Source organism: Caloenas nicobarica, chromosome 1 (assembly GCF_036013445.1).
Source record: "Caloenas nicobarica isolate bCalNic1 chromosome 1, bCalNic1.hap1, whole genome shotgun sequence".
NCBI classification, from domain to species: domain Eukaryota; kingdom Metazoa; phylum Chordata; class Aves; order Columbiformes; family Columbidae; genus Caloenas; species Caloenas nicobarica.
Window position 1 is genome coordinate 2,765,134 of NC_088245.1, and position 23,782 is coordinate 2,788,915.

General features: G+C 41.7%; 1 protein-coding gene across 1 annotated transcript in view; it reads right to left on the reverse strand.

The window, feature by feature from the left end:
- The window catches only part of EXOC4 (exocyst complex component 4), a 415,407-nt gene that overhangs the window by 387,768 nt on the left and 3,857 nt on the right, over window positions 1-23,782 (reverse strand). Inside the window, exons 2-3 of the mRNA XM_065640979.1 lie at window positions 6,551-6,740; window positions 2,628-2,822 (exon numbers count right to left, since the gene is read on the reverse strand). Coding sequence (XP_065497051.1) covers window positions 2,628-2,822; window positions 6,551-6,740 — 385 coding nt within the window. The remainder of the gene's footprint in view (window positions 1-2,627; window positions 2,823-6,550; window positions 6,741-23,782) is intronic.

The window sequence follows — 23,782 nt, forward strand, 5'->3', positions numbered from 1 at the left end:
TATTATTTGATGTCTTAGCAAAAATACTCTTCTGGTAAGAAAAAAAACCAACATGGTATACTATAGAATTCCAAAGTTCAGTGAGGTCTAACACTGGCTCTATCTCAGACTTGGGCAACCTTATACACATACGGGTAAGTGTAAATATAAATAACGCACACACAATATATTGCAAGTCAGTAAGATGGCACAAATACATATATCACAAACCATTTCTGAAGCATATTCTATGATAAAAAGTATTAATTTTCTTCTTCTATTTATCTTGTATTCCAGATAGGAAATCAGTTTGCCACAATTTCCTTCCAAAAAGATAACTTTTTCCAACTAAAAATAAAGAAGGCAAACTGGCAAGTCCACCAGTAGCAAAAAGCACCAACTGGTTAACATTTTAATTGATACTAATGTTAATTCTCAATACTGTGGTCTCGCCCCTACACTGAACACCCTCAATTTACATCTATTTCATGTCTCATAATTGAAAATATCAGACAAACACCACACACCGATTTCCTGCATCCGAAACCTGACAAAAGTTTTGGCCAAACCTGACTGCATTCTTCTCATATTTGCTGCTTTAAGTCATTCAATCGTTGATCTGTTTTCAGGAAGTCTAATATAGATTTTTTCATAACATTTTATCAAGTATCATAAACATTCCACACTACATTATACAACACAAATGGAAACATTATCCATCCCAGACAGTTCACAATACAGTGGGAAAGATATAAGACAATGGTTCATATAAAAGGACAATGAGACTAAGGAGAATTAACATTGAGAGGCTTCCTGGAAGATTGTTTTGAAAAAGAAGAAAATTGTGACTAGATCGTAGAAAAATTATTGCGTCAGGTGTGGGATGAGAACATGAGCAACAGAAAACAACAGTAATGTAATGACAGAGAGAAATTAGACAGGGGATGTGACAGCAACAAAAATCTAAATCACATTGCACATGTCAGAGAAAGGGATGAGGAGATGGACATCAAACCGCTGAAAAGGCTTCAGAGGTAACAAAGCAAATTTTAGAAAGCTGCATTTACGGTAAAATGAGGTAAACCAGGAAGAAGGAAATTAAGTTCAAGTCAGGGCTCCAGGAATATGAAGTGACAACACTAAGTCCTCCAGCTCTTTATGTTGTTGAATATTAACTGTTAAAAAGAAGCGAAGCAGCACAGCTAAGAGAAATACAAAGGACAGAGAAGCACAAAAAAAAAAGCCAATGACTCAGGAAGGCAATGAAAAGATTTCCTTAAAGGCATTCTCTGGGAAACCCGAAGAGGAATATGAACAGACCGTGCTTTTGCCTTCACTTTTGACTTTGGGACTGGTTAAGTTTAAAAAGGACCTCTAAAAAACATCAATCCAGCCCCTGCTCAAGCATGGTCACCTACAGCCCATTGCCCAGAACCACAGCCAGGCCGGTTTTGAAAATCTTGCACAGATGGAGATTCCACAACCCCTCTGGGCAACCTGTTCCAGTGTTCAACCACCCTCACAGTCAAATGGTGTTTTCTCACGTTCAGGTATCATTTCCTACATTTCCATCTGTGCCCACTGCCTCTTCTCCTGTCACCGGGCACCGCTGAGAAAAGTCTGACTCTGTTTTCTTTGCACCATCCCATCAGACACGCATAACCCTGAGGTTTCTTTTCTCTAAGTGAAGTGTTTCCAGTTCTCTCTGTCTTGATATGTGAGATTCTCCTATCTCTTAACCCTGGATTTGATTCAGTAACTCCATCTCTCATACTGGAGAGCCCAGAGCTGGACTCGTGACTCCCCATGTCAGGACTGAGCACATGGGAACAATCAACTGCCTTGTGAAGTCATCAATTACCAGTAGAAGACAGTTCCAGGAAATAAAGGACTGGAGCCTGGTGAAGAAGTGTGCTTGTGAAGTTCAGAAAGAAGAGAAAAATAAAGAGATTGTTATTACAGAAGTTCAAGAAATTTCTACCTCTACAACACTGGAATTGAAAGGTATGCTTGTAAAAAGAGATGGAACTGAAAAGGAAAAACACTTGAAGTGAGGGAGAAAAAAGGATGAAGACAGAGCTGGAAATAAGTAGGAAGGATCAAAAGTCCTGGTAAAAGACCTACAGGAAGACAATGAGAAGCAAACACACCTAAATGGTGAAAGACAGTCTCACATCTGAATAACGACCGAAGTTGTCAATGCATCCTGGGACATGGAACAGCAGAGAAACAGGATAGTTCTTCCATAAAAATGAGTTTAAAATAATTTATAAGCTATAAAGAAAGCAGATGATACAGGCAGCTGTCTGGGAAATTAATTTTAAAATGAAGCACCAGGTTGCAAAAGCCAAAAGGAAATCTTACGTGCAGATCAAACGGGTAAAGAACTAGATGGTTAGAGAAAGCATCAGGATCAGGACAAGCAAACAGATAAAAACAGCTCTGAAAAGTAAGGATCAAACATGAAGGAGACAGGAACCCTGAGACCAGTCAGGGAGGATCAAGGAAAACCACAGGGAAATTCCAATACAAAAAAGCAGCAAATGACACAAGTAAGGAGGAAAAAAACACCACAGATGGCAGAAGATCAGACAGCTGACCAGTGTGTTTCTGGTGTTACTGGTCCAGCATGAGGCACCACATCTTACCAGCATGTCAGTGGCATTGAGGTAGCGCTTGCTGGCCATGCACTGCTCCAGCTTCTGAGGCACCTGCTTGATGTTCTCGATCTCGTCCAGCAAATTCAGGACGTGCTTGTGCTCGATCCCTTCGATCCACAGCTTGCGCAGCTCATCCCGCTTGCAGTGCAGCAGCATCTTACAGGACAGCAGATTCTCCTTCACCTACAAGCGACAACATCAAAAAGATGAATTAAATCTGTCCCTGTAACCGGTGCTTAACACAGATCAGGCCTTTCCCACTTTTATTAGGAATTCCAAAAAGATCTCAGGACTACAACCTAAATCCCATAAACTTTGTGGTCATTCCTTTGGCTGAGGCAAAACAATACAAACACCACAACTGCTCTCATCGTGAAGTGTTTTTTCAGTGCAGGTTTTGTACCAGAATTGAAAATTCAACTGGAGTATCATAATGTGAACAAATGCAGGATCCTATTAACCATGACTAAAGACATATTTGCATGTTTACCAAAAATCAATTCGTTGTTTTGGCATACAGCAAGAATCCAATTTTCAGTGAAAGCAAATAAGCCACTACTAATTTTCCTGCTGCAAACATCTTCCATCTGCATATTCTATCTTTTGGCACATCTCCTCCTTTCTTCAAGTCTCATGTCCATTTCTTGAAATCTGACTATATAAGAGTAAAACCATTTTCCTAATACCCCAAGCAACACCCATATTCTTTTCTCTGGTTTCACCAGAACAAACTGCAGCTACATTACAGTTCAATTCGACATACCCATTTTTTATCAAGGCCATTACGCCACTCAGAAAAACACCTTGGTGTTTGCCATTCGGGTTTTTTTCTGAGCTTCGTGCCATTCTCTCTAATTAGCAAAGTCTCTACTATTCTACCCCATTCAGGAAACATCAAGAGATTTCCTTCTCCATCCTTTCTGATCCAATACACAGCCTGCAATCCCTGCTTTCAAGTCTTCCCGATATCCTCTGGTAAGGTCAGTATAACCCAGCTTTTCTTGGATAATGCAAATCAATGATACATATTAATGTGGCAGCAATTAACAACACAGCTTCACACATTGCTTTCACACCACTCTTGTTTTTGTGGTACATTATGAATACTTAAGGTCCAACCTTTTCTCAGGCTGCGCTCTCACTGAATTACACATGAAGACAGGCTCTCACAAGTTGGCCCTTAAATTTATTTTTAAATAATGAACCTTCAAAGCACTCCAGAAATCCCATTTCAGCTGCACTATCTCCTACCTTGTTCACCTAAAAGCAGTTCAAAAGTGAAACACATAGATGGACCAAAATACAGACAATGGCTAACAGCTACATAAAACAGATTCCATCCAAAGTCAGAAGAGACTAAGATTTTAATACAGTAACATCACACTCTGAAATGTCCTTCTGAAAAGAATAACATGGGAAAACCCTCAGCCAACAGAACAGCTAATGTAAGAGTGTCATAACTTGCTGCAAAAGCCAAGTAAAACACATACAAAATTCATTTCAGACTCAATCCTCATTCAACACTGTAATTTCAAACGTTTCACTGACCTAGCACACCATCATGAGTGCACTGGTGCTGCACAGAGCCAAATCAGGTCAGTGAAACCATTGTGGGGTGAGAAGGCATCTCCCAAGACATTCCAGCGCCTGTCCTTGCAAGAAAGAAGATCAACAATACCTACATTTGGGAGCAGGGAAGGACTGAACACGAGATCTTCAAGAAAGAACCTCCCCTTCGCAGGACAAATAGTATCTACTTCATAATTTAGTTTTGCAGTGGCAACACCTCTAGAGCTAGATTCAAATCTAAGCCTTTCCCAAGAGAAATTCATACAAGAATTGGCTACAAAAGGTAGATAAACAGAGGGATCTAGACTACCTAGCACTTGCACAATTCCAAATCCAAGTAAATGCCCGTATGATCATCCACCTTCCACGAGAGTAGAACATCAAAATAAAGTCCAACAGTGTAATGCAGATTGATGACAAACCAGACATGGGGCCTCCCGTGAGATTAGGTCAAAGCTACTTCAATATATATTGACCAAAACTAATAAGAAAACTGAAATACCAAAAGGTCCTTCAACCCTTACAGTGATTGTTCTAGGCAGGACCAAAAGGTCACACCTCTACATGTTTGTTTTGACCTCTGAAAGCTTAGTACACTGTGTGAAAATAGGCCACTGGCTACAGTATATTTCAGATTTAGTACAATTGATCTTTGCTTTCAAAGTGTTGCACTTTGTACATAAATCCTAGAGTGAACTCTTACCCTTGGAAATCATCAGAATGGTTTAATTTTTTTTGAAAATGCTAAATTAATTTCAAAAGCCAGAAGGGTCAGTACCTAACCCCACAAGGGTAAAAGCCAACTGCTCCTAAAGTGCTGCTGTGAAAGGTTTTAGGCTGAGACCTCCACAGAGCCAGAAAAAAATAAATTTGGTGTCTAGTTCGCTAAGTTTAGGTATAGTAAACCACTCAAAGATGGGACAAGAGTCCAAAGAACTCCGCTATCGCTGCAGGGAGAAAGCAGATGGAAAAAGTCCATGACAAGGAGCGCCATAGTTATTTGCTGGCACATTACCCAAGTGGGAGCACTCAAAATACAGAAAGATCCAGGGGCACAGGGTTCATGTACATTCACACAACAGAAATGAGCTTGGAAACAACACCAAAATGCATATTCTCCGAGAAAAAAAAAAAAAAAAAAAAAAAAAAAAATCAAGCTGAAGAATCCCTCAGACTATTTAGGAGGTGGCTGGAGGCCAACATTAAAATGTGAAGAGATTGGCCAGAAAGGCGATACCTTAACAGCTCTTAGGCTTCAAAAAGCTGATAGCAACATGCCCAGACAATAAATGAACAGGGACACCGCAAAGCTTTGTACTTCATATCCACCTCTTGTTTTGCTTTTAATTACTTGTGTTCTCAGAGAGATCCTACAGAAAACTGGTTGCCAGCAAGACAGCCTGGGACCACTGCATTAGGACTGGACGGTCAGATTGTGGCCATGCCACAGAGCAACTTCAAAATCAGGCCCAGCTCAGAATTAGTGGGTAACAGTGATTTCTCAATTCATTTTTTAGTTCGGAATGATGACGAGTAGTTGGAAAAAGGGAGAAATAAAAGGTTAAAATGGGATCTTACAACACTACATTACCAATAAAAGGACAACACACAAGAAAAAGCTGAGTTGCACAGATTTGTACCCAGAACACACGCTATGACAGAGTGGTTGGGGTTGGGAGGGACCTCTGGAGATCACCCAGTCCAACCCACCTGCTAACGCAGGGTCACCAGAGCAGATCACACAGGAATGTGTCCAGACGGGTTTGAATGTCTCCAGAGAAGGAGACTCCATAGCCTCTCTGGGCAGCCTGGTCCAGGCTCTGGCACCTCAAAGGAGAGAAGTTTCTCCTCATATTCAGATGGAACCTCCTGTGCTTCAGTCTGTGCCCGTTGCCCCTCATCCTGTCGTTGGGCACCACTGAACAGAGTCTGGTCCATCCTCTGACACCCACCCTGGAGATATTTATAACCATTGATGAGATCCCCTCTCAGCTTCTCTTCTCCAGCTGAACAGCCCCAGCTCTCTCAGTCTCTCCTCATCAGAAAGATGTTCCAGTTCCCTCATCATCTTTGTGTCCCTCCACTGGACTCTCTCCAGTAATTCCTTGTCCTTCTCAAACTGGGGAGCCCAGACCTGGACACCGAACTCCAGATGTGGCCTCACCAGGGCAGAGCAGAGGGGGAGGAACAACCTCCCTCACCTGCTGGTCACACTTTTCCTAACGCACCCCAGGGACCATTGGCCTCTTGGCCACAAGGGCACCTTGTTGACTCACGGTCAACCTATTGTCAACTAGAACTATTGAGACGCTACAAACACACATCTACAATGGAGGTTTCACCTGTTTGATCTTGTTGCGCGAGTTGGTGATGCGCTCTGTGATGCTCTGGTAGGTGCGGATGGCCGTGGTGAGCTCGGTGTAGTGCTGGACGATGAGCTCATCCAAATCCCGGTCGCATTTCTCATAAGCTTCTTCCAGGCGGCCTTTCTCAGTCTCTCGGTCCTCAACATCATCGCTGGTAGACAAAGTCCTAAGGACAAAAAAAATTAGAAAACAAATAGGGATATTTTCAAGTTATCTAGAAGGACTGGAAGACTTTGCCTAAAAAATGGGCTACCTACCCCAAACCAGTCACCCTTATTAGTCTGTACACTCATGGGTACACAGACACACACTGAATGAACTTTATCGCTGGTAAACATGTGCCTCATGTTCAGTAAAGAACAATGCACTTAAATTTTAAAAGAACCCACTCAATTATTGTCGTTTATTCCTCAATTTTCAGATGCTTTAGAGCTTTTACTCTACACTACAGGATTCATGAAAAGGTAACGTTTTCTATTAATTATCATATTTCCAGAGAGTTATTTATATGGGCGCAGTATATCATATGAAATATATCCTGATTTATTACTTAAAAAGAACTATAAAGAAGAAATTCATTAGATTCAGGGACCACTGCAACTATTTGTCTGGAGTGTTGCAGTTACCACTACTTACCTGCCAAAATTGCACTAGAAATATCACAAGTACATAGAAAAATCCATCCAAAACCTACCCATGACTTCTAATAGTCCATCTGTTTTCAAACATATACCATTGTAGCAAAGAAGAGTCATTATTACCCTCCCCATTAATTTTATCTTCTGAGTAACACCATCTAATACGATTTTTATTTTTACATCAATGAAGTTTGAGATTCAAACAACACAGCTGAAAATTTAATGACACTGGCAAAAGAAACTCTCTCTTGGTGTCACTTCAAATTTCTGAAATTTACACAAGAATCAGCACAATCTTCTCTCTCCCTCTATTTCTTCACCCGTTTCACCCCTTCGAGACCCAGCCTGCCACTGGATCCAGATGCCAACACCTGGAATGACTCAATCGCACCATCAGAAAGACCCAGGAGACAGCAGTAACTAAAAAGACATTTTCTTATATATCCTACAGTAGGTAGCACTCAAAAAAAAAAAGCCACCTGAATTTTCCTCCTCCTTTACCTTGGAAATATAGGTATGGCCCATAGAGGTTGCTATTTTAAATCACCAATATAGACATTGAAAACCATGTATTTCATGGTACAAAGGAGATCAGTTATAGTAGCTATGATCCAAACACTGGTATTTCACAACCTGAAAAACCAGCAGGAATGAATTCTGTACCTCTATTGATAATTTCTGTACCACTTTAAAGAACTTAAGATTAGAGAACAAGCGAAAATGAAGGGTTTTTTTTAAAATCACTGCATACCAACTGTTCTGGATCATATGCTTGAGCATAATGAAACAACCAAAACTTGCAAAGAAATCCAGAGCATCTACTTGCTGAAGGTGATATACCTTGAAAAATAAAGCCAGTAGACACATAAGAACTTATTTCATTTATATCACAGGATTTTAGGCCTCTGAACTGAGGCACCACCTTAAGATGGCACACTGAAAAAGTATAAAAATAGTGAAAGACTAAAACAGCCATTGTTTCCAACCCAAAAGACTCATAAAATACCACTCGGGTAAGAGAAAACCACTTGCTTTTTTGCTGGTTTGTTTTTTTTTTTTTCTAGATTTCTTAAGCTGTTTATGTGGAAAAGGTCAAATAGTTGGAAGGAGACAAAACACCCATTGCTGAACGCTGCTGCCATAATGGCTTTGACTTGGGGTTTGTTAAAGCAATGAGGTCCAGTCAAACTAAAACCCCTATCTCCTACTGTCAAGGAAAAAAGAAAATATCATTTTTTCTTGCAATAACAGTCACTTGGCCTCTACAGGAAAAAGCTAGAAGGCAAGTGAGAACTGCTTGCACATCATTTAAAAATACAAAGGAGAGAAACCTATTTCCTTATGGTTTATTTAAGAGTATTCAATGACAACAAGCAGGACACAAGAAGAGTTCAGAATTGATGGGTTTTTCTGAATTCTTCAGTACCACTGGGAAAGTTGTAGGGACTTAAGTGCAAAAGGTTTTCCCAAATCCATTTCAGACATATCCCCAAAACTTCCAGTCCACTACTGTTTTATCCCCTGCAAAGAAAACCACCAGGCTGTGCCACCTACTCGAGGACACCATCTTTAAAAAGAAAATAAAAAAGCCATTTCACAGGGGATCACGATCCCAGAAAGAGCAGCTAAGAAAACTCAAGTGAGCAAGGAAATCTGTGCTGCCATATGGAACACGGCACGAGAGGACAGGAGCACACACACACTTGTCCTACTCAACTGTTACACCAAGGAGGACAGCGGAATTACAGCCAAAATATGTCCTACAACCCCCTAAAAGAAGACAATGTACCCAAGCGATGTGTTTTATTTTATGCAGTTTTAACACCCCTTTTTGCTTTCAGATGGCGGTGGCAGAAGCTTATAACTGATACCACATGGAAATGAGAAGAAATCCTCTTTGTTTTGTTGTGCTGCAGACTATCAGCACTGGTGCTTTTACTCCCCTCCCAAATACCCAAAACTGCACATTTTACAGGGGATTTTGCTGTACCTCTCACACAGAGAACACACCAAGATGAGAAACCCCCTCCTCCCTCCACTGAGGATGGAATTACATGAAGTACTAAAGAAATGCCCAACACCTGCTAGCAGAGGTTACATAAACATTTCAGAAAGAGTGATATATAAAGATGTGCTAGAAAACAAAACCATGCTAAGCACACAGTTAATGCAACAGGATTAAATATGCAGTACTTGTGCTGCCGTTCAGCGAGACCTGGACAAGCTGGAGGGCTGGGTAGGGAAGAACCTGATGAAGTTCAACAAGGACAAGTGCAGGGTCCTGAGCCTGGGGAGGAATAACCCCAGGCACCAGTACAGGTTGGGGTGGACCTGCTGGAAAGCAGCTCTGCAGAGAAGGACTTGGGAGTTCTGGTCAACAACAGGGTGACCGTGAGTCAACAACATGCCCTTGTGGCCAAGAGGCCAATGGTCCCTGGGGTGTGTTAGGAAAAGTGCGACCAGCAGGTGAGGGAGGTTGTTCCTCCCCCTCTGCTCTGCCCTGGTGAGGCCACATCTGGAGTTCGGTGTCCAGCTCTGGGCTCCCCAGTTTAAGAAGGACAAGGAATTACTGGAGAGAGTCCAGTGGAGGGACACAAAGATGCTGAGGGGTCTGGAACATCTTTCTGATGAAGAGACACAGAGCTGGGGCTGTTCAGCTGGAGAAGAGAAGCTGCGGGGGGATCTCATCAATGGTTATAAATATCTCCAGGGTGGGTGTCAGAGGATGGACCAGACTCTGTTCAGTGGTGCCCAACGACAGGATGAAGGGCAACGGGCACAGACTGAAGCACAGGAAGGTCCATCTGAATATAAGGAGAAACTTCTTTCCTTTGAGGTGCCAGAGCCTGGACCAGGCTGCCCAGAGAGCTGTGGAGTCTCCTTCTGTGGAGACATTCAAACCCGCCTGGACACATTCCTGTGTGATGTGCTCTGGTGACCTTGGATGAGCAGGTGGGTTGGACTGGATGATCTCCAGAGGTCCCTCCCAACCCCAACCACCCTGTGATTCTGTACTGGTAAGACACAGCGAATTTGGGTTTCTGCTACAACAGATGAGTAGAAAACATGTGCAAGGTTTTAGGCAGTAAAGCACCCTCCATTTAAGCTCTTGCAGATGAATATGCTTTCTTCCTGAAAAACTGTTTATTTTTGCTAAAAGAATCTTCTTCAGCATGGTTACACCAGACATGAAGGTATAACCTTTTTAGGAACTGACATATTGTTTGAGTTTCAAGCTGAACAATATTGCTTGTCCAGGTAGTTAATGAAAACATCTATTCTCTCTAAGCTGAGTTATGGATTGCAGGAGAATCGTGGGTTGCTACAGACCATTTAGAAGCAGAACCAGATCATCCTACATCATGGACTAGAAAAGTTTTTAGTTTTAATTAAACGAAATCCAATTTCCAAATCCTTGATTTTCCAAAGCTGTTCAAGTTTTGGCTGGAATCCATCTGCAACACCAGTAGTTTGTTACAAAAGCTGAAGACCTTTCTCCAAGGCTCACGCTACATCATTAATGTCAGCAGATGCCACAAGCCTTTTCTGACCCTCCAGCAAGTTCCTGCGCAACTTATACTTCCTAACAACTTCCAATCAAATCCATATTTTAAACAGAATCACACTGTGCTGCCCCATTGTTGTTGTCCTTGTAATTGAGAGTAACTTGCACTCCACAGGAAAATGATTTTCCATTGAAAACACTAGAAATTTGCACAGCCAAATCACAGATGTTTACAAAGCCTGGACCTGTATCTTAGAAACCACTGAAGATGTCAAAAGGATAAAGTTCATAGAGCTGGAAATAAGCCTTTGTGAGATAGCACAAGCTTATTCCTACAGAAATGATATAAAGACAACGACTAACTGAAAGTATCAATTTTAGTTGTAATTTTGTTATTTGTCTGCTTAGATATATAATGTACATTTATTGCCACCTCCAGCAGAATAAAGAAGGTTTAGGGGAGGAAAAACAGCCCATCTGGCTGAACATGACACACCTTTTCAGACAGTCCAGACTCCAAAGACCTCATCTTACAGTTCTCTGAAAAATTAACTTCATAGGCAGCAGTAGCCCAGAAGAGAGCAAGACAAAGGAATCACTCTCCTGCTGTGGAAAATCTTATGATGTCCATACTTGGAGTAATACATACAGTTGTGGTCTCCTCTTTCTTCTACTGCCCTTGGAAGGGCAACTCAAACAAGGGAGGGGATGAAGTAGCTGTTCTCTGCAGAGATGCCCAGGCCAAGACTCTTTGGTTTAGAAAACAAAAGGCTGAAAGGAGACATGACTGAGGTCTGGAGAAGTCAAAATAACAAATCAAATAAATGCAAAACTGTTCTTAATCAAATCATATACTACTAGAACTAGCGGTACTTGTTGCAACTAACAGGAGATCAGTTTAAGAAGAGATAAAGCACATTAGGAAGTTAACTCCAAAACCTTGCTGCAGAATTTGAGGCTCACAGCATCAGTGGGTTCAGAAAAAGGACTCAAATGTCTTCACAGACAACAGGCCAAAACAAATACCGAAAGAAAATAACTGCAGTGAATCCTCCAACATCCCTAACTCACCAAGTGCAGACACCAGGGAAATACAGACGCACTGGACACCAACAACTGGTCAAACTTGCATCCCCTCTCTAACGTTCTGTATTATCACTGTTGGGTACAAACCACCAGGCTAGAGGAACCATTGATCTGCTTCAACAGAAACAGCCTCAAGTTGCGCCAGGGGTGGTTTAGATTGGATATTGGGAATTTTTTTTTTTCCAGAAAGGGCTGTGGGGCATTGGAACAGGCTGCCCAGGGCAATGGTAGGTGTTGAACAGACAGATTAGGTTCTCCAGGACATGGGGTAGTGCCAGGGGTGGGTTAATGGTTGGACTCCATGATCTTGGATGGCCTCCTCCAACCAAAATGACTCTGATTTCTTTAGTGTCATCCTCTGGAAGACTCCAGTACTGTAGACCACCTGAAGCTGAGTCGTGTTTTGGACGTGCTGGAAATCAAGTTACCCAACTCCCACACATGAACACAGACAGTAAGTGCCAACATGGGACTTTGCCTTCACCCTACCAGGATATCGGAGCATCCAAACCTGCAAGAAAACAAGACCACCATGATCCATTCAAGCAGAGTTCCAGGTGAGCAGGAGGGGGAAGAAAGGCAGAGCTAAACTTGCATGAAATGTTGCTTCGCAGTTCCCAGGGATGCTCTCGCCAAGGACAAGACCCAATTAATTTTATTTAAAATCACTTATTCTTCCAGCCCGCGATCCCAACCCACACGACTTGAACTCAAAGGAAGTTTCAGGCTTAGTCAATTGCCTTGTTCCAATATTTCCAGCAGGCTCTGTAAGACACATCAACCAGGAAATCTTCCCAGAATTAGCACCTGTATGGGGAACCTCTTGTTTTCTTTAATTACCTGTTTGGGGAAAAAAATTGTAGAAACAATCCCTAAAAATCTCATATTCATGTTTTAACCAGAATATTTACCTATATTTACAGCCCCCTAGTCTCTTCTAATGTAAAACAAAGGGACCACTCACTATACAGAAAAGGACAAATAATTCTACACCTATTTAACCCTCATGGTTTGTTTTTCCCCTCCATTCACATTCGTTTGCCTTAAGTGCCTGTAAATTATTTCTTTATGAATAGGATAAAGTTTAATCACAGCCCAATATCCAAATAGGAGAAGCAGAGACCACTTTTTCATTTCTTCTACTGACACACCAGCCTGTGTGATCCATCCAATGATCATGTACTGAAGAACCAAAGAGCACTGAAGACAAAAGCAAACCCCTTCTTTTAATGGATGTGAACAGCAATATAGAAATAAAGAAGAAACTGTTTCAAGCCAAAATGTCAGAAGTGTGCTATAAGACTGAGAATGCCTCTCCTGGGTTTTTTTTTTTTTTTTAAACATCACATTAAACCTTTTCCCAGATGACAATTTATATGTTTGACCACCATGGCTGTAACATATAAATTTCTGCAACATATTCCAAAGCAGGAGAAGTACTTACAAGTTCTTATAGCCACCAGTAAAACTCTCCTCCTCATGTTCTTCTCAAATCACTTTAACAATCAGATTAACTCTCACTTGACCTATTTAAACCAAAACTAACTCACCACCTTCTCTCTACTCCAGTAATTCATTATCATGTACATATTTCACTCCTTCGAAAAATACAACATTAGATCCTTCAAGTCTAGCAGTAACTACAAAAAGGAGCCATGTCACTTGGAATTTGGAACGCTACCTTGTACACCTGAATTTCCTACCTAAGGCCCTTAGTACAGGAGCCATTTATTTTTCTTGCTCTGCACAGAAAAAAGCAAAGAACACTTATTATTCTTGAGATTATGTATGTTCCTGCTAACACTGCAGAAAAGCCAAGGGCATCTTTGCTTGTTTCAGTTCTATTAAAATGTGTGGCAAGGAAGAAAAGTCAACATACTGTTTGCCAAATAGAAAGCATCAAAATTGGCTGGGAAAGGAAGTTTGCAGGAGTAACTTCGAAGGGAGAATTACAAAACACTACCGGATTCTGAAACCATGATAAATATCCATTAGCTTTTTAGAACTCCCAAAAAAACAAAAGCATTCAAAACAGACGACAAACGGAAGGAACATCAATTCGGGTACCAAGTGCGTGCGGGTGATGAACTCAGCGGGGATCTCTAGTTGGGTTCCCTGATCAGTTCACTTGTTTTTTCATTTTCCTAAATGAGAATCCGCCTCCCCGGTAAGATACCTGTAATTTGTACTTGGCAGCTGGATGGCTGCGTGTGCCTGTCTCATTAGCGAGAGCTCAATAGGATTAGACTCATTCCAACTGGATGTTAGTCTGTTAAAAGACATTTTTACGCTACAGTAAAACCGAATTAATTGAGCCAAATCTCATTGACTTTTGATTTTACATAGTTAAAAACACAGATTACACAAATGCAAAATGCTTCGTTCACTGGAGTCACTTCCATATAGAGATAGAGGAGACAGCAGGATTGTATCTGATTGTGCTTTTATCATGTACAATGTATTTAATACAAGAATAAAAACCAACCTTGTATTTCCCCTGAGGTCAGTGAATTTATACTGGAATTAAATTAAAATAGTCCATTGAGACTATTCATTTTGGTAATATTTGATCTGTGGATCGCAAGCATTTTTTATCTCTGCTTTCCACCACCCAACTCAAATAACTAGCACGGGGAATAGGTAGAAAAACTTTCCCAGGGGTCCTGCAGCCCTGTCATTCTGCAACATGTCCAAAGGCTTCAACTGTGTGCTGCAATAGTTCAAAGACTGGGACATCTAGTTTCCAAACATAAATATGTAAGAAAAATGTATTCACACTGATAAAAATAATTGCTATCTGTCTCTTCAAGAGACTACACCTGCCCAGAAAACCAAACAAACTCTTCAGCTCCAGGAGATCCCTCCTTCCTTAGCACTGCAGATCAAGGAACAACATCTCAGAAGTGTTGGCACAAGTAGAACCCAAAAGTATGTTTGAATGAACCTTTGCCTGTTGCTTCACAGCAGTTTAGGAGCCATCGAAAGCTAAAGAGTAATTCAAAACACTGGGAGGCAAGATTTGTGACTTATGGATGCTCACCTGTAAATGCTCAATATGGTATTTAGAAGCAGCTGCAAAACCCCCTTGAGTTGCTAAAACTTCTCTTCAGACATGAAAGTCTCATTTTTGTCTGAGCAGCAAAATGAAATGTTTCTCTCACTAAAACACTAGGGAGCTTTGAGAAAAATCACACATCTCACTTTTATAATGCAGAAAATGCTACAGACTATAGCTACTATTTACCATAGTAAATAAATACAGTGCTTCAAAAATGCAACACGTTAAGCAAGGATGAAAGAAACTTTCCTCTAAGAATCAATGTAATTAACCTGGTCCCTGCAACAACTACCACCACACTCCATACACAATATAACAAGTTATTCTCACACTACAGACTTGGTGTTGCTTATTTCTTTGTGTTTTGACAAATCAATGTTTTCCACAGACCTACCCAAGATTCACAGGTGCCTCGACTGCAGAACTACCACATCACCTCATCTCCTCCATAAATTTACTCCTACAGGCTGATGTATTAATTTGGAGAGGAAGGGAAAGAAAAAAAAAAAAGGCAAACTCTCCAGCATTCAAACAAAAAAATAAAACAGCAGGCAGATGGTGTAAAAGGACAGAAAACAAGCCATAATTTCTTCACAAGCTAATAAATTTCTTTCATTGTTGTGAACTGAAAGAACACGATGTTTACTAAGCTATTCAAGAGCCTAAGAAAACAAACACCCTTGTTGTACCACACATCATGTGGCACAACAGATAAGTGCAGGAGTGTAGAAATGCTGCACAGAGATCATCAGCTGCAAAACTGGGAAATAATTCACCTCCCTTCCTAACACGCTATTTTGGAGCTTCAAACACGCCCCAGCCCCAAAAGGGGATTTAACACCGAAGCTCCCAGCGCCACCGAAAGCACCACAAATTCCTCTTTATTCTGTGTAACAACCACGTTCCCCTAAACACATCTGGTTTATCCACACCAACTACAAAATAAGCTTTGATGCGAATTTAATGCACAACCAACTCCTTTGGTCAGGCACTACAACAAGCTTAATGTAAATGAGAATAGCCATGAGGGCAGTGACTACAAAATGCTTTTTCTGAGGCATCCCGCAACACTCCGTAGGAAAAAAGCCTTTGCAAAGCCAGCAACACGTAGAGCAAATGTGGGAATACTTGGGTTACTAAAGAAATCTGCTCGTCTTCCTCTCCAAGGGATGCACGAATGAATGAATGACTTTCCTCCATCTGAGTTTTCAAGTTGACTTTCCTGCTTAATAGTGAAGATTTAGTTCTGGCATATGCCACCCTACTAATGTACTTCAGTCTGCAGCATCAGAGAGGCAACTCTGCTTTTTTTCCCCCCCCACTTTCTTTTATACTACAAGGGCCAATAATAAAAATAGAGGCAAATCCATTAATTTCCCATCTCCAAATGCCCACAGTCCAACCCTGTTTTGTATAAGGGTGTTCAGCACATGGCAAAACAACACACAAGCTCTCACTTCTGAAGCCAATTTCAGGGTGCGATCCACACCCCTCCTGCGTCATATAATTCCCTCCACCTGCATTTCCTGCACTCAAGTGTTTTTTCCCCCCAAACCCCACACTTAATTGCCCCCTCACCCCCATATTTTGCTTTGTGACAAAAGGAATTTAATCACAACCTTGAAAACTCTTCATTTACAGGCACCAGCCTCAAAAATTACAGCTCCAATGGGAATCAGATTTGAGACTCACCAAGGATTTCTGTTTACCCTGAGAAATGCCCTATTTCCCCACAGTTTGTATTATCAAGGGTTTTAGTCTTGTTTTCCAAGGCAGATGAGCCATTTCTTTTGCTGGCCCACTGATGATTTCCTACCTGCCCAATAAAATGCCAAGAAAATTAGAGTAAGTGTGAATTTTAAGAGTAAATTTTTAACATTAATGAATAATATATGTTTCAGTTTGGGAAATTTGCTTTTTCTGATTCCTCCAGCTAGGATGAGTGGATAACTGCCTGCCCATGTTACCTGCCTCGTCAAGAGTGATTACCGCTCAACTATGGATAGCAAACAGAGTCTTAATTATCCATTTCTTGACTAGAGAATTTGTTTTGCACGAAGAACATGGTAGCAACTGTATGTGGGCATCATGCGTCTGTGGATTTTTTCATTAAGCAAAATGGAAAGAGATATTGCATGCAAAATGTAAATACACATTTTGGAAAATTCATGCTAAATGAGCACCTGCAACACACTAAATAATTCTTGCAAGGAGATGTGGGCTCATTTTGCAGAACATGACCATTTAGGTCCTGCTGGTTTTGACCATTGCTGGAGGTGTTCAGCATCTGCACATCCCCATAGAGCATCTTTCTCTACTCTGAAATTATCAGGGCAAATATTTGTGGTTTAAAGCAGAAAAGAGTATTACATGGTGCACAGATGCAGCTTGGAAATCCAGGAGGAACCTTGCATGACTTGTGGATGAGGTTTTCTCAAGCATGCAGCTCACCTGCCTTCACCCAGTGTCGCTGGTTCAAATGAAAACACTCAAAAAGACAGTGGGAAACACCACCAAAAAAAGGAAAAATAAGTTGAGATTTAAGTATTTCTCGTCTCATCAGGAAAATGAACATTTTAGCCAAGTGCAGTTGAACCGAGTGCTGAATCACTGGTTCCCACATCACTTTAAACCACATCATGTGCCTTGTTAAACCTCCCAGTTCCTCGCTTTAAAACATTTAAAGCAACAAAAATCCAGCCAGCTCGCAGTATCAACTGCACGCAGCACGGCCTGGATTAGCGCTTGGCTTGGTCAACGCCGAGGCCGCGTGTAGCAATGTGCCAAATTTAAAGGACTCACTTATCTTGTAACCTTCTTCTCCAGTAAAAACATCAGAAACCTGCTCAACAGAAGTAGCTTCTTAAGTACAAGCTGCAGCCATGGGCAAAATCCAATGTTTAAGGGACATACTAAGATCCATCCAAAGAAATTGGATGAGGTCTTCGATGGTTTGCAGTTTGCATCACAATTAAACAATAATTCTGTCTGTCCATCTTTGAAGCCTGCAGATAGAGAGCACTGCGTAGGTGCTACATATCAGTATTAAAAGCTTTCAAGAATACATTTTACAATGTATCATATATTCTTATATCACACCAGACAGTGAAGTGAGTAGCACAACAGAAGTTACCCTTCAGGAAGGAAAATTAGAGAAGGGGATTTTATTTGTTCTCCATTTTATACCAGACCAAGGACCTAAAACACAAACTAAGATGCAACAAGCCTTTGTAAAGTACAGGAGAGGGGAACACAAAAAACAACACACCAAGCATGGCCTTGGCCAACACAGGCCATTTCTGACCAAAGGATTTGTCGAGTTAAACTAAGAAAGCAGTTGCTAGAAGCAACAAATCATCATTTAAGCAGAGCCCTGTGGACGTCTAGAAAGCCCAGTCTCTGCAGCAAATAACTGCAACGTGCCATAGAGAATTCAGCGTGAAAAAAGAAAAAAACCCCAAGTAAAACGAAACCCATCAGAATGTAGTTCTTTTTCATGAAGCACCTCTTGCTGATGACCACGGCCACACACCAATTACAGTATTTGCCTTCTCATTGCAGTTGAAACCCTTGTGATCATTATTAGACAAGGATAGCACAGTAACCCCCAAGATAACCCGGCAGCCGCCCCATCGAGAGCCACCGCTCGGACACACGGACTGACAGCGGCAGCTCTTTGTGGCAGAAAATCCAATCAAGAAACATCAACAGGTGAATAAAAGGTAAGAGGTCGGGATGCAGTGGGAAGGGAACAAAATAACCGAGATGAGAGAACGTGTGTCCACAGCTCAGCTGCCCAGCAGAATCCACTGTAACCAGTTACTCAGACACTGACGAGCTGCAAACTATCCAAATTGCAGGAGTTTGAAGTGCAAGTTTTGGGGAGGATCAAGTGTTGACTACACAGATAGATGGAAGATGCATCTAAGTGCTCTTCAAGAAGAAAAACTATGATAAAATGCACTGATTTGTTACCACCTCTTCGTCCCCTAAAAGCTGTGGAGTGAAACAACATTACACAGTGGGTGTGATACTGAGAATTTCAGGGACTGGGCCCTGTACTGAAAATATCAAGCAACACCCAAGATCAAAGATGCATTTTGAAAATGTTTACTGGAGACGCCTTAGTAGCATTCAACCCTCTGAGTTCATCAGAATAAAACACAGAAGTGAAGAAACAAAATTCAGGGGTTTTCTCCTTACTTTTATGGGTATAAAAAAAATCCTACATGAGAGAAGAGCCTTTGTAGAGCAGTTCAGGAGATTTTTTTTTTTCCTCCCAACTGCTGTGCCAACCTGTGAGATCTTCCACGCAGCTGCATTTCAGCAGAGCGCGATGACAAAGTTTTGTGAAGTGCCCTTGGACAAGAAAAACTGTATTTCAGCCCAGTGTCTACACTAATCTACAAACTTCCAAAGGTACATTAAACTAAATGGACTTATTTGAATTTTCTAATTGTAAAGTGTTGTCTTAAAGACAAGTCCCAAGTGGGGTGATGTACAGCTTCCAGCATTATTTAACCTCAAAGCATAGAATCTGATAATACAGGTTTCGAAACCTCTGCAGAGTCTCATTGAAGCCACTAGAAAAAGCTGGTTCCTTAGGAAACAAAGCCAGCAAGGAGAGGAAAAAAAAAAAACACAAAATATATTTAACAATTTATTAGTAACTCAGTAAAACATTGAATGTTTTATCATTCCTTTCACAGGTTAGTTGTTCCTATGAAATTCGGATTTGAGGAAATTAATCAAGATGTTCAGGAGACAAACTAGTCCCTTCATGGAGACAGAGGTGCTGGAAAGAATGGAGTCAAAAATTGCACTGTAGAAGTCAACAGGCTTAGGAAATGGGGTATTGCTGTAAACTGACTAGAGAATTATAAAGGATCTTCTCCTTAAAAACAAAAAAAAAGTGAAGCACATTCTATCCTCATCAAGGGGAATACGAGGTACGCAGCCTCCAGACAACTGGATCTCCATCGTGCCAACACAGAAATAACTCATTCCTTCACTACAAGAAACAGCAGAACTGACTCTCCTCAAAATGCTGTTAAACATGCAAAGCAAACAGAGCAATATAAAACATTTTCCTCCTCTACTGACATTCCATTCATCTTTCATGCCACTTACACAGTTGGTTAGAGCATTTTCCACAGAGGCTGATGATCTTTGCATCTTGCAGGATCGCTGAAGTGGCTGAGCAGCCTACGGCCATCTAAAATATCATCATTTTACCAAATCAACTCATCTTCAATCAGATTTCACCACACCAATACAAACAACGAAGGGATAGCCAGTGATCAGCTGATTTCTGAAGCAAAGACCAGACCGCAGTTGTTTAAGAGAACTCGTCCAGGACTGTCTCCATGTACAAGAGAACACAGGTACCAACTCTACCTTTTTTTATTGTAATTAACTTTATATCTTAAAAGCCAACACAGCTATGACATGAAATACCACATTCCCAGAAGAAAACTCACATCCTAAAGAACAGTATTTTGGAATCTGCAAGAGCAGAATCAGTATCTTCAAATCTGCAAGAGAAGAGGTTGGACAAGGCTACTCAGATCTGCCACCTGGATAATTAAATGACAAAGAAAATTTCCGGAGCCCTTGGCCACACTGTGCTGTGAACCCATCCTCGATACCAACCACAGGACAGCAGCCCTGCATCAACCAGCAAGAGGCTCTGGAAATGTCATTATTAACCTGAAGGTTTCAATACCACACCGGAACCAAGAGCTGCTGGAGCAAACGTCTTCGAAAGAGTTGAAACCACAAAACTTGCAATAATTTCTTAACCAAACTGATTATTTCTGCTTCCTAGTTTTGCAAGTGTAGGCTAAACTCCAACTCTGCAAAGTGCGCTGTCTAAAGCTAAAAGAAGAGCTGAAAAATCACATACCTTGAGCTTTTCACAAGGCACAGCTAGATACTGTCCTTTCACATAGGGTTGTATATTCACATTTGCACCCTCACCTATTGTTGCTATTCCATGTAACCAATTATCTTATCAAGCTACAACGCAAACAAATTGCTGAACGTGTCTACATTTGATACAAACTCCTCAAGATCATATCAGGAAAATTTCTAGTTTAAAACCATACTCTGACATACACGATTTATTCTTGATGAATTTCAGAGCTACTTGTCTCATAGAAGAACCACTACCTTTATAACACGGCAAAACACCATTAGCAATAAAAGTGATTTTAAGAGACCATTACAGTACACACAGATCAGAATAACTCAGTTTTATTTCTCATAGCAGCTATTTCCCAAATGTAACAGCGAGAGCAAGAGCTACACATCTGTCTTTCTCACTTTAAATCACAAGCTGGGATATCAGTTCTATTGCTGCAGACAGAAAGAGAAGACCAAATGCCAGATCATCAGTAAGAATCCATTTAACAAAGTTCACTATCAACATCACGAAAATAATGGCCAAAAAGCATTAAAAAGAAAGAATCCTACTTGCGAAAAATAAAATATGTTCAAGGGGTTTTGCCTGTAATTTCAACTTCTGCAGACACAAAAGCAGGAAATGCACTATATTTTGCCTCACTTTTAGTTCTCCTTGACATCTATCATGTGTGTTTGGCTGTGTGAAAGCTGAGCACAAAGATTTCAATAAGGTCTTATGGAGTCACTGCTAAAGTTTGTTTTCTCCCAATTAAAGCAGCTATTAAAGGCCAGTTTAAAAAAAAAAAGCAACCTTTAATTGGAAAGAAAAAAGCCTAACAGTAAATAAAAGGCAGACACATTCACCAATTAAAAATCTGACAAGGTCTCTCAAAAAAAAATAGCGTTTGCTAAATGCCAGGTGGCTTGTTTCACAGTACAAACACTGCTTCAACCAGCTACCAACAAAACAAAAGGTTAAGAAAAATCAATATACATGCACATGTTAGTCCTCCGAAAGATAAAAAATATTCCTCAAGTTGTCCTCCAGGAAAAGAGTAGAATTTCCACCATTCTCCCATTATTTTTTAAAAGGACATTGCCAAAACCCATGTGGTCAGCATTACATTTCTGTAATACAAGCTCCTGGTCTGCAGTGACAACATTTTGACCTTAAAAAGTACCTTTTATTTAAGGACCTTGAAGGACCTTTCTTGCACATGAAGGAATTAACACGTTCTGAAGTGGGTTTGCTGAGGTGTGAGTGTGAGCATAGCGCTTTCCATCATCCAGCAGAAACATGGGGACAGAAGCTGTAAAGCCCCAATATCCAAGATCCTACTCAGGAAGTCACAATCCCAGGAGTCACGCCTTCTCATAGCAAATAATGGTCATTTCTTCTCAGTAACATGAGGACAATGGCAAATTTGAAGATACTCTCATATCCCCTAAAGGCAGCGGGAGAAGGGCCCCCCTGACCGGCAACAAAAGATGGGGTTTTTAATAGCAAAATATGCAAACTTCCATTAAACTTCCCAAGGACTCTTTTACAAGTAAAGATATTTTTATCATAGAAACAGAATCATTTTGGTTGGAAAAGACCTTTAAGATCATAGAGTCCAGTCATTAACCCAACCTTGGCACTGCCCCACGTCCCTGAGAACCTCATCTCCGTCTGTCCAACCCCTCCAGGGATGGCGACTCCAGCACTGCCCTGGGCAGCCTGTTCCAATGCCCCACAGCCCTTTGGGGAAGAAATTGTTCCCCAGATCCAACCTCAACCTCCCCTGGCGCAACTTGAGGCCGTTTGCTCTGCTCCTGGCGCTTGTTCCTGGGGAGCAGAGCCCGACCCCCCCTGGCTCCAAGCTCCTTCCAGGCAGGTCAGAGATCAGAAGGTCTCCCCTCAGCTCCTGTTCTCCAGCTGAACCCCCAGTTCCCTCAAACGCTCCCATCGCGCTTGTGCTCCAGGTGCCACAATGTTGAGCCCTGAGGTGATTTTGGTGCCCCTGGGGCCACCATTTTGTGCACTGAGGTGATCCTGCCACCCCTTGGGCCGCCATTTTGAGCCCTGAGGTGATTCTGGTGCTGCCATTTTGAGCCCTGAGCTGCGGGGCCCCAAACTGCCCCCAGGACTGGAGGTTTGGCCTCCCCAGTGCCCAGCACAGGCCGGTCACTGCCCTGGGCCTGCTGGCCACACCAGTGCTGGTACCAGCCAGGATGCTGGCGGCCTCTTGGCCACTTGGGCACACACTGGCTCATATCCGTATTATGAACATACCTACCCTCCAAACCTTCTGTTTCTCCTTTAGGAAACACAAGAGGGCCAAGAGCTGTGCCCAAGACCTCAGTGTAACCCACAGCACTGCTCAGAGTATGATTCTGGTACCTCATAACTCAGCTCCTTCAGTAGCTCCCGGGTCTTTCCAAAGAGATCAGCCCTGTCCCGGGGCAGCATTGCACATCCGTCACTCCTGACAGCATCCCTACAGGCCAGACAGACAAGACACCACGTACCATCCACCAAATACAGGGATTTTTTTTTTATATCCCAGGAGGGCTGGTGCCCTTTTAGTCATGTAACATTGAGCAAGAAACACAACTGCAGCGGAACACTGTAAAACATCCCACCTGCGGGCTCCAGTTCGCTGAAGTCGGGAATACGGGGCAGCAGCAACACAAAACATCTGCACCACATGGATTGGGAGCCAGAAATCACTGATATCCAATATCCTACTCCGGAAGTTATGATCCCAGGACTTAGGTCTTCTCACAGCAAATAGTGGTCATTTCTTCTCGGCAACATGAGGACAAGGGCAAATTTGAAGATGCTCTCATATCCTCTAAGGGCACAGGGAGGAGAAGGGCCCCCCGAGGCGCAACAGAGATGCTGATTTTCATAGCAGACTTTGCAAACATTGACTAAACTTCCCAAGGACTCTTGACTTCTAAAAGATGTGTTATCATAGAACCACAGAATCATTTCGGTTGGAAAAGACCCTCAGGATCACTTAGTCCAACCA